Source organism: Hippocampus bargibanti, linkage group LG06 (genome assembly GCF_051943395.1).
Source record: "Hippocampus bargibanti isolate YZ-2025 linkage group LG06, ASM5194339v1, whole genome shotgun sequence".
Lineage (NCBI taxonomy): Eukaryota > Metazoa > Chordata > Actinopteri > Syngnathiformes > Syngnathidae > Hippocampus > Hippocampus bargibanti.
In genome coordinates this window covers 200293-217500 of record NC_142739.1, presented here as the reverse complement: position 1 = coordinate 217500, position 17208 = coordinate 200293, and the positions used below count along the sequence as shown (strand labels likewise).

General features: G+C 43.1%; 2 protein-coding genes across 6 annotated transcripts in view; both read left to right on the top strand.

Annotated features, from left to right (window-relative positions):
* ddc (dopa decarboxylase) overlaps positions 1–4910 on the top strand; it is a 46036-nt gene extending 41126 nt beyond the window's left edge. For all 3 annotated transcript variants that reach the window (XM_088998137.1, XM_088998136.1, XM_088998138.1), the window contains 2 exons: positions 2059–2160; positions 2729–4910. In XM_088998137.1, the coding sequence (XP_088854263.1) occupies positions 2059–2160; positions 2729–2929 (303 nt within the window). In that variant the 3' untranslated portion in view covers positions 2930–4910. The remainder of the gene's footprint in view (positions 1–2058; positions 2161–2728) is intronic.
* Positions 4911–12284: 7374 nt separating this feature from the next.
* The window catches only part of ano10a (anoctamin 10a), a 41086-nt gene continuing 36162 nt past the window's right edge, over positions 12285–17208 (top strand). For 2 of the 3 annotated variants that reach the window (XM_088997873.1, XM_088997874.1), the window contains exons 1-2: positions 12285–12591; positions 15527–15666. In XM_088997873.1, coding sequence (XP_088853999.1) covers positions 15543–15666 — 124 coding nt within the window. In that variant the 5' untranslated portion in view covers positions 12285–12591; positions 15527–15542. The remainder of the gene's footprint in view (positions 12592–15526; positions 15667–17208) is intronic. The other variant, XM_088997875.1, reaches the window with a different exon arrangement.

The following is a 17208-nucleotide window of genomic DNA, read 5'->3' as shown; positions in this document are numbered from 1 at the left end:
CAGTGGCCAGGTCGTTGTCGCTGAGCCGTGTGTCTGTGAAGCAGAAAATATTGTTTTTTTTTTTATCTTTGTGAGAAGTTCATCCATTGTGTCTGGCAGAGAATGTTGATTAGCAAGATGCATCAATGGGAGCGAGGTTCGAAATCGACTAGTGTGCAAGCACACTTCCCACTCCTACGAAGGCCTTTCCATGCTCTGTACAGGGTAGCCTTTCCTAAAACCCTTGTGGTTTTGTGTGCTGGTGAAAAAAAGTCAAAGCGTAGACTTCTCTCATGGAAGTAAGCAATGTTGGTTCGCTAAAAACCAATGAAAATGACAAAAACAAGGACAATATGAGGGACCACGTAGGAGAGCTGGTGACACATTGGCCAAACTATCAGGTATATTTAGTCTTCTCGTCATGAGGCCTCCCCAGTTGTTTATTGGCCAATAAATAAACCACAGGGCCCATCTCCAACGAGGGGGTCCATTTTGGAGAATACATCAGGTTCACACTTGATTCGAGTCGTGCGTAATGGGGGGATTCTCAGCCTTTGACATTCGCAAGGGTTAGCCATTCTGGCTAAAATATCCCAGATACTTCCTTCCTTGCTTTCTAATATCCTTGTTTTGCACATCGAGAGACTGACCTTCTTGCCCATTCTTCCTTCCAAAACAGCTCGAGCTCAGTGAGGTTGGATGGAGAGTGTTTGTGAACAGCAGTCTTCAGCTCTTTCCACAGATTCTTAATGGGATTCAGGTCTGGGCTTTGACTTGGCCATTCTAACACCTGGATATGTTTATTTTTTTTAAATCCCATTGTCGATTTGGCTTTATGTTCCTGTATTTGGCTCCATCCATCTTCCCGTCAATTTCAACCATCTTCCCTGTCCCTGCTGAAAAAAAGCAGGCCCTGATGCTGCAACCACCATGTTTGACAGTGGGCATGGTGTGTTCAGGGTGATGAGCTGCGTTGCAAATCTTTTGCACTGTGGCCAAAAAGTTCAATTTTGGTTTCATCCGACCAGAGCACCTTCTTCCACATGTTTGGTGTGTCTCCCAGGTGGCTTGTGGCAAACTTAAAACGAGACTTTTTATGGGTATCTTTGAGAAAGGGCTTTCTTCTTTCCACTCTTCCATAAAGGCAGTGTACGACTGATTATTGTCCCATGGACAGACTCTCACAGCTCAGCTGTAGATCTCTGCAGTTCATCCAGAGTGATCATGTGTCTCTTGGCTGCATCGCTGATCAGTTTTCTCCTTGTTTGAGAAGAAGGTTTGGAGGGCCTTGGTAGTTTTGCTGTGGTCTGATGCTTCTTCCATTTCAATATGATGGCTTGCACAGTGCTCCTTGAGATGTTTAAAGCTTGGGAAATCGTTTTGTATCCAAAACCGACTTTAAACTTCTCCACAACAGTATCTCGGACCTGCCTGGTGTGTTTCTTGGTTTTCATGATGCTCTCTGCACTTCAAACAGAACCCTGGGACTATTACAGAGCAGGTGCATTTATACGGAGACTTGGTTACACACAGGTGGATTCTACTTATCATCATCAGTCAGTTAGGACAACATTGGATCATTCAGAAATCCTCACTGAACTTCTGGAGTGAGTTTGCTGCACTGAAAGTAAAGGGGCCGAATAATATTGCACGCCCCACTTTTCAGTTTTTTATTTGTTCAAACAAGTTTAAATGATCCAATAAATGTTGTTCCACTTCACGATTGTGTCCGACGCGTTGTTGATTCTTGACAAAAAAAGATAAATGTCATATTTTTGGTTGAAGCCTGAAATGTGGCAAAAGTTTGCAAGATTCAAAGGGGCCCAATACTTTTGCAAGGCACTGTAAATGCTTGTTTCCATTTTTCAATATGCACAATACAAACCAAAAATTACTTTTTTTTCCAATGTATTTTTATGTTTGTTCCATATATATATATATATATATATATATATATATATATATATATATATATATATATATATATATATATATATATATATATATATATATATATATATATATATATATATATATATATATAGTGAATGGTATTACAATTATTGTTTCTGTCTCCAGCAAGTGGGCCTGGCAAAGGAGTTTGAGAGTCTGGTACGAGCTGACAAGAGGTTTGAGATCTGTGCTGATGTCATCATGGGTCTGGTTTGCTTCAGGCTTAAGGTAACATCACCCAACTCAAAAAATAATTCAATAGAATTGGGCAGTAGCCTATGTAAACCCTTTTGTCATTGTTAATTATTTTGGGATTGAGGTTCTGAGTGTCATTTAAACACAATATAGTTGAGTGTCCGCAATACTTAAATACAATATATTGGGGTTTGGCGGCCCGGTAGTCGAGTGATTAGCACACCGGCTTCACAGTGCAGAGGTCGCCGGTTCCACGTGGGTTTTCTCCGGGTCCTCCGGTTTCCTCCCACACTCCAAAAACATGCATGGCAGGCAGATTGACCACTCCAAATTGTCCCGAGGTGTGAGTGTGAGAGTGACTGTTGTTGTCTTTGTGTGCCCTGCGATTGGCTGGCAACCAATTCAGGGTGTCCCCCGCCTTGTGCCCAAAGATATATATATATATATATATATATATATATATATATATATATATATATATATATATATATATATATATATATATATAAAATACATCGTAAGTTGTATGTTGAGTGAAGTTAATGCCATTTGAGCCATTGCGATCAGTCACATCAGTTGTTTTGTTTTTCACCATTCAAAGGGCTCCAATGAGGTGAACCAGAATCTGCTGAAGAGGATCACGAAGAAGAGAGAGATCCACTTGGTGCCTTGCCATCTATCTGGACGCTTTGTCCTGCGCTTTGCCATATGCTCACGCACCACTGAGTCTCGTCACATTCAGGAAGCATGGAGACACATCACACAGCTGACGTTTGAACTTATGCAGGAGTCCATTCAATGACAACAACAGTAGTAAAGCGGGCAATGCCATTTTGATGCTTTCCGTCAGGGGTGTCAAACTCATTTTTGTCAGGGGCCACTTTGAAGTTATGTCTTCCCTTAGAGGACCATTATTACAGTCAAATAAATAAAAAATAGTTTAATCTATTCATGCCCTCTGGAACCAATGTAAGCTGTCCAATGTAGTAACTACTATCCCTAAAAGGGTCAATTGTCTTCTCGTGTGATTACAGTAAAGTCTCGTTATATCGATATTCAAGGGAGTCCGAAAAAATATCGATATAACCGGGACTATCGATATATCCGACCCTGTTTGCATGTAATTTTCTCCGTGCGTGCATAGAAATAGTATCGATATAACCGGGACTATCGATATATCCGATATCGATATAACCAGACTTTACTGTATTTTCACACAAAAAAGGGCTTGATTACTTGTTTTGAAATCAGCCAACTATAATAATTTGTTCACTTAATGTCAACGTTCGTATAAGATTGGTATTTATTTTTCTTCAAAATCTCAATGTTATTTATTCATACATTATATCCATATATGTCATTATACAATTTCAGCAGTGAACATAGAAGTTATACACGTGATTTGCTTTGACAGGCCAAATGATGTTGCGGGTCGGATCTGGCCCCCTTGAGTTTGACACCTTTGTCTTAGGCTACTAACTTAATGTTGCACAAAAGTCATGTCATGAAAAAAAAAAAAAAACACGATAAACACGCTTTTGGTAGTTTTTGGTGAAGCAGCTGTTCTGGACTTGGAAAAAATATATATTTTGCAATGTAATGCAGCACGTTGACCTCACACTCAAAATGTTTAGGCTTTAAATCTTAGCGCAATGTCTTCTTTGTGGAGTTTGTATGTCCTCCGTGTGCAAACCTATTTACCAGCCCCTTCACCTTTACCAGTTTGTCATTTACAATCGTAAAAATGTGTTTTATGTGCCTTCTCCAACTTTTTTAGCGATTCAGAATCAGAAAATCAGAATCCGAAAACATTTACGGGTCCCACAATGGAGAATTCATTGCCTATGTAGCTTGTGTGTCCTGTGGGTGTCCTCCAATCATCACCCCTTCATGATTCATTGTGTCAGGCTTCTTCGCCGACTGAAAAATTGTGTGGTCTCTGGTAAATGTCCGTTGCACTTTGTCTGTACAGTATCCAGGGTTTTTTGTGTTCTTTTTGATTTACTTCTCTATAATGTGCTTAAGATGGGCAAAACCAGATATATTTTTCTTGAGTGAGGTAGTTTTTTTTTCTTTTTGTGGTCGATACTTTCATGCATTTTGCTCACAACATGAATGATAACAAATGATATTACTCATTAAGAAGAGTATGTAACAGAGTTACTCTGGAGGAACTCTTGAACTTTTCTTGAACTTCAGACAAACTACCATTCCATTCAAAAGGTAGAAATCAGAGCGGTCGATACGAATCCAGGCCACAAGTGAATAACGAAAAGGAATAGGAATTAAACTAAACAAAATGGCATTCTACCTTGTGAAATCAACAACACCTTTGATAACTAGGTTATTTCATCCAACCAAATGTCCTGAGAAACAAAAATGAAAATACAAATAATTCACTTATTTATAAATTGAAGGATGGAACGATGGAACAATGATGATACATGAATCGTGCCGAAGTGAAACACCCATCACTAATGTCGTGAACTAATTTTGACATTCATGAAATGATCCACAATGAACAGAACAAAGTGAACTCTGAGGAACAATCACAACTTTCCTCTCCAACCTATAGAACTAATGTGTGGGGAAACCACAAATTGGGGGACCAATAGGGGGAGGGGATCACTGCCCAAAGCATCAAATTAAAATTGACTCTTTTTTTCCATTACGTTGATCACATGTTGCTGGCAGAAAAGCTTATTTTAGAAACATAAGGAATGAAATGAATGTTCAGTCGTTTCATATTTGGTTGCCTTGTATTGTATTGTATTGTATTGTATTGTATTGTATTGAATACAATACAATACAATACATTCTTTATATTACGCTTTCACAACAGCTGAAGCCGTAACAAAGCTTCCAGTTGGTCGGAATTCAAGGTGAAACACTTTTCAACCATATCTAAAACATTTAGATGTCATAACATGGCCAAAAGTGAATGAATGCGCATTAATATTCACGTGACTATTCCTCAATAATATAGGGACAAGCATTATTATATTCCCTAAAAAGAAGCTACTGCCCAACTATGTTTAATTTCACTCTGCATTTGTATTCTTCCCATCTCAACTTGGACGAACCCGATCGAAGGAATCAGAATCGGAAAACTTTTATTCGTCCCACAATGGGGACATTTGCAGTCCACAGCAGCAATTTGAAAGGGGAAGGAGCTGTTATTATAATAATTGTCTTTTTTCCTCTCTTGCCTGGCTATGCATGTGGTTCAATGAGCTTATCAGTTATAATAAAGTACACTGTTGTCAGCAAAGATTTGTTTTCTTCCCCTTACGATAGATACAATCACTTAAAGGGCAACCGGCATCACTTTTTTTGTTTCCTAACTGACATCAGAAAAACGTTTTATAGCATCTAAAACAGGCAGGATGATAGTTTTAGTCAAATGCAAAACACCAATTAAAATGACTTCAAGTGTCTAAAAAGTACTTCAATTTGAAACCGGAAGTGGCCAGTTTCAGAAGGTCCCGCCCCCTTGTTCGTGGTGTCACGCCAGGACGTCTTGCCTTGCTCAAGAATCAAAACAATGGCTTCAGATTCGGAGAAGATGCTTTCTTGTTACTCATCCAGCTATGCATATGATTCAAATAGTTCTGAAAAGGAAAGCATACATGTTTGCAATCGATTAAAGAATTTATTCTCTGTCATTTTGAGGTATCTGGGGGGGGGCACCCAAAAGAGGCAGAAGAGGGCGACAAAGTCCGTGGAAATGGGCTGATTTCCTTTCCTTAGAATTTTTTGTCAACGAATATCAAATAGATGCTCGGTGCAACACAAAAGGATTCACCATGGCGTTATTGATGTGTTTTCCTTCTAATTTCGCCATCAACACGGATCAACCAAACAAAGTAGCGCAAAATGCATTGACGTGAATGAAAGGACTACTAACCCTGCATCAAATAAACATTGGGGGATACTAAAGCACCCCCGCTATCCAACCAGGCCAATCTGATACAGATGTGATGTTTTTTTTATATATCTATATAAAAGGCCTCAGAAATGTTAAAATGCTCACATTGATTGGGGGATTGATTGATTGGAGGCAAGAAAGAGGTCAGATGTCACTTTTCAGAGGCCCTTTATTTCAAAATGAAACATGAGATCTGTATCAGAGTAGTCTGGTTGGATAGCTGCGGTGTTCAAGTTTCCCCCAGCTTTGATTTGTTCCAGGGATATTGAATATTTTCCGATTTAGAGTTCTGAAAAATTGACAAACAATATCAATATGTTTTCACTTTTCAGAGGACGTGTCCAAATGAGAAGAAGTGTGTATTGGGAGGGGGATGCTAGGTCTTGAACTGCCAGACAGGAGACCATGGGGGAGACCTAACAGGTGGTAGTAATAATAATACATTACATTATAAGCGCCTTTCCAAGCTCTCAAGGACACTTTACAGTCACAGACAAGCATAGGTACTATAATAAATAAAATAAAATTACAAATAGAATGCAATAAATACAATACAATCACAAATAGAATGCAATAAATAAAATACAATTATGAATAGAAACAAGAGAGAGAGTTAAAATACAATGATACATAGAAACAAGAGAGAGAGAGCTACACAGAAAATGCAATTTTAAATAGGTGGGTTTTGAGATGGGACTTGAAGGTGGGAAGAGAATCGATGTTACGAATGTTGGGAGGAAGTGAGTTCCAAAGTTTGGAGGCAGAGCAGCACTGTACTGCGATGGCAAATGGTTCAGGGTGTCCCTGCCTACTACTTGACGACTGCTGGGATGGACTCCCCTTGTGTGGATAAAGCAGTTTGGAGAGTAAATGCATGTTTTGAGGTCAGTACTGGCAGATCAAAGTGAAAACAAAAACATACACCCTTGGTAAGGGGGGTCAGGTCGTTTCGCGAAGGGGTCCAGATTTGGTGTGTTAAACGTGTAGGGGGGGGCAACATTAGCGGATGTTCCTTACATATAACAGCAAATAATTTAAATAAATTCAGCGAGCCATTCTATTTTTCATTTCTTTTCCTTTTTAATTTTAATATGAGCAATGTTAACCATGTGTTTGGCTCACTTGACACACTCATATCAGAATAAAATTGACGTTGGGGGTCAAGTTTTCTCCATTTGTTGTCAAATTTAGAAAATTGTGGGGCTCTTTCAGTCAATTCCAGGTAACTTACGACCGGGATCCGTTCCGACCAAGTGGTCGTAAGGCAAAATGGTTGTTAGTCCAAAATCCATTCAACATGTCGAATAGAGACTCGGTGCTAAATGACTTGCAAACGACCTGATCCAGACGCCACGGGGGCGTGGGTCTGGGTTGTCTGTGTTCTATCGGTTGCTTCCACCCTGTTCCCCTCTGCAGCGCCACCTCGCCTCGAAGCAGAAAGAACTGTCTCAAAGAGGCGGCGGCGCCGGCCGTGGGCATGACGCGGCATTCTCATTGCGGCGATCCCGTGCGCCCAAGTGACAATGCTCGACCCGCCTGGGCTCTACCCTCCCTCCCGTTCTCGTCGTGGCGCGCCCGAGCGCCGACGCCCACCTGCCTCGGATCTCATCCTGGCTGCGCCACGGCCGGCGTCGGTGGACACTCCCCCCTCCGGTGCCATTACACGGTTGATTGCTGTGCGAGAGTGAGATGCCAAAATTGTCGTACGCGTCGCTGCTGCTATCGTGTAGCGGTTTCAGCCGTTGAATTAAAATAAAAAAAGTAGGCTGTGGCGGTCGCGGTCGTAAGTACGGGTGGTCGTAAGTCAGAAGTTGTTGTACTCATGTAGTAATTTGCGGTTCCTTATTGAGCCCCGAGATGGCATCACTTAGCTCACGAAGGTCACACATTGAACGCGTCATGCGCTGAGTGGCGTCAAAGCAGCCATTCATTGTGTATGTGCGACATCAGCGACAGAGCGCATGTCCGCACTGAGGCGCATAGCGTCCCGCAAGGGGGGTGTTTGATGCCTTGATGCCCAATTTAAAACATTTTTAATTCGAGCGTCAAAACGCTGTGACGACATCTGCGAGTGGCCAATAGGAGAGCAGCCGGTGCTGGGGGCGGGAGCTGCCAATGTGGAACAGGAAGCTAAGCTTAGCTGCTGCCAAGCGACAGAAGGGGCACTGCCGTCCCCTACACTTTTTGTTTGTGTCTTAAAAACACAAACGGAAGGGAAATGGAGCAGACTCAATGTGTGGCAGCCTCCACGTGTGGCAATCATCCCGCAATTGCAGCAGCAATTTACTGCGAGTGCCGGAACTGTCTGTTTTGATTGCCGAAAATGCCGTGGCATTGGCGATACTCAGGGCTTGAAGTGTCTGCATTCAATGCCCGGTGAGTTGCTTAGTTTGAAGCCCAAATTTTTTAGCAATCCCCTTTACCGTTCATGTGAATAACGCACCAAGCAATCTCCAAATGGAGCTTATTGAACTGCAGTGTCATGACACGCTCAAGTCAAAATATAATAATACACTGTCGGTACTGCGCATTTCCACCTTACCTCCTTGACATGCTTCCCGAACACCGTGCCCAAGCTGCACAAATGCTCTCTATGTTCGGGAGCAACTGTTTTTGTTCATGAAGATGAACAAAACACTGTGGCGTCACACGTGCAAATGCGTATTTAAAGGACAACTGACGCTTCCGGATAAGTTGTGCCCATAATTTGTAAAATCTATTCAAATGACTTCGACTGAGCGTATTTGTTGGGTTAATTTGCGATACAAACATCTCTAAACATTGCTTTAGAATCTTTGTTTAGGTTTTGGACTTCCTGATACGTCATCTCCTGCCTTCTTTTACATGATGTCGCATTTACATTACGTCTCATCCTATCGCGTCACACACTGCGCTGTATAAATGCTCTCCCATTCTAGTTCGTCTCACTCTCTCTGCCTTCCTCCTTCGCTGACCTCCCACAATGTCTCCGCTCTCTTCAAAATTAAACCAACTTTCTCTTCAACACCTGGCTTCCTGGTGATTTAACCATGCTCTGCCATCAACGGCCGTAGAAGCAATGAATCAGGGACGAACGATCAAAATAAACCCATTATTGGTGCCTTGAAAGACCTGGGTCCTAGCTGATGGCTTCGGGAGGGGGGGTGGTTTGGGCCCTGTGTCTCTCTTTTTCCTTCGAGAGTGTTCGAGTGGGCCTCCCTCCCTTCTGGTGTCCGTGTCTCAGGATTGATTCACGGATGAGTTTCACTGCTAGCATGCAGCTATGTTGAGTGAATGTATTGTGGAATTCTTTCGGCCAAAAGTAATTCTATTTAGGGTTAATCTGCGTATCTTCGCTAGTAATGCGAATTTCGATCAGGTCAAGGTGGACCATCCCAATTCGAGTCGATATGCGGAGTTTTCGCACGTGACTGATTGACGCCATTTCGGGTCGAGAGTCTGCTCCCGCGCCTCCGGCGGACGGATTGTAAGATGGGGCAAGTTCCAGAAGGATATTCGTCAGAAGGCATGACGTTCTGGAAGTTGGGGTGGGAGGACTGGCGAAAAATTGATTTATTAATTATGTATTTATTAAGTTGGAGCCAGATGATTTTGTGTTCTTTTTTGTTTAATTGCAGCTGCAATAGATCGTGGATTACCGTAACATTAATGCATTCACCAACACTAGTGCGTGGTCAGCACTGCTAGCCGTTGCTACAGGGTTTCCCTTCCCTTTGACCGGTGAGGGGATGGCGCCCTGTGGAGAAATCGATCTTGGACAGAACAAATTGGCACTTCACAGGGTTAACAAAAAGGCAGTGCGAATCAAGATGCTTGAAAACCATTTTTAAGTGCGACAGGTGTTACTCCGGTGAAGGGCTGGCCACTAGAATGTCAACGAGACAGATGAATCCAAAATCGAGAACTCGCAAGACAGAGTCCATCAGTCTTTGAAAGGTCTGTGCCGCCACCTTCAGTCCAAAAGGCATGCAGAGGAATTCAAAAAGGCCGAAAGGGGTTATCACCATAGTTTTTGGCACATCTTTTGCCTGTACCGGTACCTGGTGATAACCGCGGACTCAATCTATTTTAGAAAAGATCGCTGTGCCGGCCAAACGTGCGGAAAAATCTTGGATGTGCGGAAAAATCTTGGATGTGCGGAATGGGGTAACGGTCATGTGAGGTTGTATTATTAAGCTGTCAAAAATCACCGCACGGCCCCCAGGAACCGTCGCTTTTCGGCACCATGTGTAATGGTGAGGCCCACGAGCTGTTGGAATGCCTTACGATGCCCAAGCAAACTACCCTTTCGCCATTGCCAATTTTGCCGTGTCGAGGTGACGAGCGTGGATGTGAGTGTCAGCAGGCTCACTTGCGATCCGCTGTTCGCAAGGAAACGTCTTCCTGACGAGGAGTCTGTCATGAAAAGCAGCTCACCTTCATTGCCGGCGTCCATGGCTGCTACTGGGCGTCGCCTCTGGAGTTTCCCGGTGCATCATAGGTGCAGGGGGGTATACAAAATTGAGCCTTGGCGCCAAACCGCTGGTGGAAAAATCAGAAGGCCTTCTCGCACCGCTTCCACGTGACCACTCCGGCCACAACAGTCGGATCAATGCATCTTCAGATAGGGTTTCGGCCGTCACGCTTTGCGCGACAAACCGCCGTGTAGCCAGTAGCACTCGATCCACTTCTTCCGCCAAACCTCGATAGTCGCCGGTGGCTAGGCACGGCGAGTTGGCTAACACGACACTCACTGAGGGTGGTAGCTGGCAGAGGAATTTGTGCGGAAAAAGAATCCACCTTCATCCGAGCCTAACAGCGACAGCATTTTGTCCGTTCTCCACCGTGCCATCGCCTCGTCCGGGAAGGGAAAGGAGCCTGTCTGCTCTCTCACAGTCCGATAAAGTGAACCTTCTGAGCAGCAGTTGTATGAGCACCTCGTATTTCCCGTATCATGGAGGCGCACGCTGAAATTGCATCATGAGATGTGTTGTCGATTGGCCGGGGGACGCTACGACCATGTAAAACTTTGGCTCATCCGTCGTGACACCATGGAGGTGGAAAAGTGGTTCCACGTGCTGAAACCACGAAGCCAACTTGGGCAGCCTCGCGCGAGTGGTGGGCGCCGTCAATTGCGCAGGTTGGCGCGACATGGGCGAGGAAGACGCCTCTTCGTCCGGTGCCAGGAACATTTCGAACGTCGAGGTCACCAGTGTAGCAGTTGAGAAAGGAGCACACACAACTGACTGGAGCACATCTTTATTCCAACTGCTAACAAGTGGATCTAACTGAAACATGGAAAATGCAGTAAACATTCTTAACTTAGACACGCCCCCTGCTGCATACCTGCTGGGTGAGATGCATGGTATACATTTACAGTATACAGTTGACATTTTTAATTTTGCTATGCTTTGAATATCTTGTTTCTATCTTTTCACGCCCCCACCCCATCCCCTTTCAAATTGCTGCTGCGGACTGCAAATTTCCCTATTGTGGGGCGAATAAAGGTTTTCTGATTCTGATTCTGGTGGTCCTAGTTCCCGCCCATAGTCACTGTTTTGGATGGAAAGAAATGCGCACATTTCTCCCCATCCAAAATCCACCCAAAAAAACAACATTATTCCTGTGTCCGTTGACATCATGACATACTTATACTATTTCCTTTTCTCTTCCTTTCATAACTTTGCTCCTGTGAATTAGGAATTTCTATGTGACACAAACAAAGATTATCTCATCATCTCTCATTGCTATTATTATTATTTACATGAGTTTTTTTTTTCTCGTACTGATTTGGTGTTATTATTGTTTCAGTTATTCTTTTGCCATTTATGATTGTACGTATATGTTTCATTGACCACTGAGCAAAAGGGTGTCGTCGTGGCAGCTGCCTGCCTGCATTTTGGCAACTCCCAGTCGAGGAGCTGCCTCTGAAGCTTGTAATTGCACGGCATGTTTGTGTTTCTCAACAACGCACTTAAAAAAAAAACAGTGCACATCACACACCCTATCAAACTGTGTCAACGCATGAAACCAAATACCAGTTAAAGTAAATTCATAAATATATTTTATGCGCGCCTTGTTATACCGTATTGATTATGAGTGATTTAGCTTACACTCACTTGCAAATGCAAGTAGGTTTAAAAAGTTCGACTGGTGCTTCTGTCTGACTTCAAAATCTGAATTTGTTTAAATGATTTCTGACAACTTTACTAGTTGTGACATCATTGGCAGGAGACGTCCCTATTAAATGACGACACCGAGTTGGGCTCCTCTCATTACCCTTCTTTCCTCATCACAATTTTAACTCTTCGTCCATCTAGTTTTATTTTCTGGTGGGGGGACCAGCCTGTAAATGGCAGTGAAGTTCGAGTAACATTAAATTTTATTTAAAGTAATGAGACCACCCTGTGACGTATTGCACGAGAGTTATGTTTATCAACGTCGACATTTCGTTTGTATTTGAGACTATTTAGTTTAGAAGAAAGGCGCTTGTTTCCGTGCAAGTGCATGCACGGATATTTCTCATCGAAGACTAGCATTTCAGTAATCTCTACACGGTAAGTGCCCCAAAGTTTTGTTACTCCGGTGTTTCTCAGTGTGCTAGTGCGCGACACGTAACTAAACCTCGACTTTGCAGTTGACATGTGGAATTTACTATGTCCCTCGCAAGACAACCCTCGTCTGTCTTGTCCGTCGTACACCGCAACACTTGTTTTTTTGCGCCAGTTTTTCGTGAGCTGAACTTTTAAAACATTCATGCATGAGAGACAATTTCCCTGAAATATTGTCCACGGTGTTGAGATCTTCAGCGCTTTCGCGATGCATTAGGAGGCATAAACAGTCGAGATGGTCCTTCTTGTTTAGATCATACAAGTAGGGTATTTATTTGCCAGAGTGCAGAGAGCAACCGCATGTCTCTGCGTCGTACGAGAAGTTACACGCTCACACATTGACTTTGATCGAGGTCAAACCACGTGATGGCGCCTTGTGGCTGGGTTGCCAGATCAGCTCAGTATTACAGCATTTCACAAAATGAGGATACAATATAACTTTCTGAAGACCCCCAGTACTGCGACAACCTGCCAACAAAACTCAAATCTGGTCTGCTACATGTAGTTGGATAGATCAGACTACCCACTGCTTCCCAATAACTTCTGACATCACTCATTTTCATTGCATTTTTGGAAAATTTTGCTCACAAGGTGTTTTTCGAACCTTACAATCATACATGTTGAAACGCTGTAGTATCTTGTCATCTTTACACATTCATCTGATTGACTAAAATCTTTCATTTTGAACCTTGCAGAGAGCATCTCTTTAACTAACCTTTTTCAAAACCATGTCATTGCTAGCAGCAATAATCACGTCATTGACCCATATCATTATGATAACCTCGTCACTTTTTGACTCTTGACCATCAATACAATGGTCGGCTGGGTTTTGCTTGTACCCATTATCGGTTAAGTAATCATGCAAGACTGTAATCATACTAGACCATCATCCTTTTCTTCATAACCTTCTGGTGGTTTGATGTAAATATTATATTCCAAAGGCGCGTGTAAATACGCTGTTCTCACGTCCCTCTGGTGAAGGAGTACATTTTCCTGAGCCGCTTTTTGAAGCACCACTCTTATACTTGTTAGATTTGCTGTTGGTGAAAATGTCTCTCCATAGTCTTTGCCCTTCACCTGGCTGTAGCCCTTTGCTACAAATCGTGCTTTGTATTTATCTCGACCATCTACATCACGTTTGATAGCATATACCCATTTAGGCCCCACTGTTTTCTTGCCCGCAGCTAGGGTTGTTACAGTAAATGTGTTGTTTTCATTTAATGACTGAATTTCCTCATCCAGGGCTTTTGCCCATTTTTGAGAATAAGTTCATCTCATTGCCTGTGCATATGTTTGCGGAACACTACACACAGCTCTGTACCAGTAGTCAACCGTGGTGTGTGCCTCATCGTTATCGCTGTACTCAATCACAAGATGCGTATATGGAACTGTCGCGGGATGGAATTGAAGCTGTTTTATGTGGGACAGGAGATGTTAGACAATCTCTTTTCGTCAATGGATGCTACAGCTGCATGTTTGCTTTCAACATTTAGCTTGTAGTCGACGTGCACATTCCACCATGATGTCCCTGATCCACTGGTGAAGAAACGCTTTGATCCTCTCCTCTTTCATCTGGAACTGCTTTATGTAACAAAGAGGGTACAGAGAGTGCTTAAGAATGAATGACTCTGTGTCTTTGTGTTGTCATGTTTTTTGTTATTTAGTTTTTTTTTGTTCTTTTGACTTCAAGACGGCGCCGCGAGAGTGGCTGCCTTTCCAGCAGCTCCTGTGTTTTGCTTTTTCTACTTTCATTTCTTTCATAACTTTGCTGCTGTGAAATGTAAACTAATAAAGGCAAATCCAATCCAATGATGCTTCATTTTACTATCACTACTGACCGCCACCCACATTCTGTGTAACATCTTCACAGCTTCCGCCTACTCCGAGCCGATCGCGGCACTCAGCTATCAGAGAAATGAAAATATGGTGAAATAAACTTCTATATCTATGAAAAATGATCGCCCACATGAATTCACCTGCTTCATTCTTGTCGGTTTTCACATAACGCCACAAGCTGGCAAAATGAGGCCGCATTTAAAAGTGGCGATCACGTCCAAAACTAATTAACAAAGGAAATTAACATTGTTAATCGAAGGTATAGACACTCCCCTACTTGTACGAACATTTTTGCGGGTATGTCGAAAAATGTTCAATGTCCCGAGTGCAGCGTTTCTCTCTGATCGTGATGTGCTCAGGATTGCACCATTTGTCGTACAAAAACACAGCAATCCCCCCTTCTTTTCTTCTTACCACTCCCTGCATTCCAGTGCCCACGTAACTGGTTTCACTGCCTTGCTGTGTGTCGTTTACAAGTTCTCCTTGTGCCTGCATGGGTTTTCTCTGGGTACTCTGGTTTGCTCCCACATTCCAAAAACATGCATGGAAGGTTGATGGAACACTTGAAATTGTTCCTTGATGTGATTTTGAGCATGAATGATTGTTTTTCTCTGTGTGCCCTGTGATTGGCTGGTAACGCCGTCCGTCTACTGCCTGATCAATGGCTGGGATAAGCTCCAACACCCCTGTGACCCTCATGATGATAAGCTTATTACAAAATGAACGAATGAATGAATAGTGCTAACGCATATAGCATCCATTTTAATCGTGAATGGGCCACACAAACAATCTTTCACATCAAGGCCAAGGCCTCAAAACAATGTCACGCGGGCGGCAAATTCGAGACCACTGATATCATGTGTACCGCAGATTTCACATCAGAATCCAAACTGGACTCACAGCCAAACTATGACAAAAAATGTTTCATCGTCTGATAATCAAGGCAAAAATGTTTTAATCAAAGGCAAGAAGGTTTTATGAAAATCAATCTTTTTCAACTACTCTCTTTTGCATATTTTTAAAATGTATTTCTCATAATTTACAGGTGGAATTAGATTAGGATGGAGATGGCAGGCATCAGATCTGGTATTTCACCACTCGTGGTGCTGGTACTGTCACCAGACACTAAGGAGGAAACTGTTTCATGGCTGCTGAAAAGGGTGAGAGAAAAACAGCAGGATGGAGGTATGTAAATTGGATGAAGTTAACATTTTTTTATTGAGAATTGTCGTCCACGTGACTACATTTCCTCCCCACAAGTTTTAGGAAAAATAGGAATCATTTATGACACATATACTCATGCACCAAGAGTTTGTGATTTTTCATTAGCATTCACTTTTTTTTGTTTAAACATTGTTAGTTTTAATTAGTTTCTCATGCGCTGCTCTGGGTGGCCCGGTAGTCGAGTGGTTAGCACACCGGCTTCACAGTGCAGAGGTCGCCGGTTCGCGTCCCGGTCCGGCCTCCCTGTGTGGAGTTTGCATGTTCTCCCCGGGCCCGCGTGGGTTTTCTCCAAGTCCTCCGGTTTCCTCCCACACTCCAAAAACATGCATGGCAGGCAGATTGACCACTTCAAATTGTCCCTAGGTGTGAGTGTGAGAGTGACTGTTGTATGTCTTTGTGTGCCCTGCGATTGGCTGGCAACCAATTCAGGGTGTCCCCCGCCTCGTGCCCGAAGACAGCTGAGATAGGCTCCAGCAACCCCCGCGACCCTAATGAGGAATAAGCGGTAAGGAAAATGAGATGAGATGAGAGATGCGCTTTTGTCATTTGCTTCGTTTTAGTTTCGATTTCGTTAAGGTCAGAGGAGCTACCGCTGCAGCATCCCAATCGTTTTTGGAGAAATTCTTATTAGAGCCTGAGCAACAGTTTCTGTGTCATTTTTATAGGTAATATGATTATAATGATGAATATTATTATTATTATTGTTAATTGTTGTTATTATTATTATGGGCATCCTGGTAGTCGAGTGGTTAGGGACTCGACTTAACTGTGCAGCGGTCCTGAGTTCAAATTCTGGTCCGGCCTCCCTGTGAGGAGTTTGCATGTTCTCCCTGGGCCTGCGTGGGGTTTTCGGGTCCTCTCGTTTCCTCCCCTATTACAAAAACATGCATGGCAGGCTGATTGAACACTCTAAATTGTCCTTAGGTGTGGGAGCGCATGTTGGTTTGTCTGTATACCCTGCGATTGGCTAGCAAACAATTCAGGGTGGCTCCCGCCTAGTGCCTGAATCCAGCTGGGATGATCCTATCCAACCTGGTCACTCCCAAAGAAAACCTCAACATCATCTCCCAGCATGACTGGTCTCAGCACAGTTTCACACACATATATTCCGTCTTGCTGTGACTGACCTTCATTCCTTTCCTTTCCAAGGCACACCTCCACCTCTCTAGTTTCTCCTCCACCTGTTCCTTGCTCCCGCTACAGATCACAGTGTCATCTGCAAATATCATCGTCGAAGAAGATTCCTGTTTAACATTGTCTGTCAGCTTGTCCGTCTGTCAGCTTGTCCATCACCATAGAGAATAAGAAGGGACTCTGAGGGTACCCCTGATGAAGACCCACCTCCACCTTGAATTATTGTGTCACACTGACAGCACACCTCACAACTGTTTTACAGTCATCTTACTTATCCTGTACAGCCCTGACATACTTCTCTGTCACTCCACACTTCCTCATGCAATACCACAGCTCTTCTCTGGGTTCCCTGTCATACGCTTTCTCCAG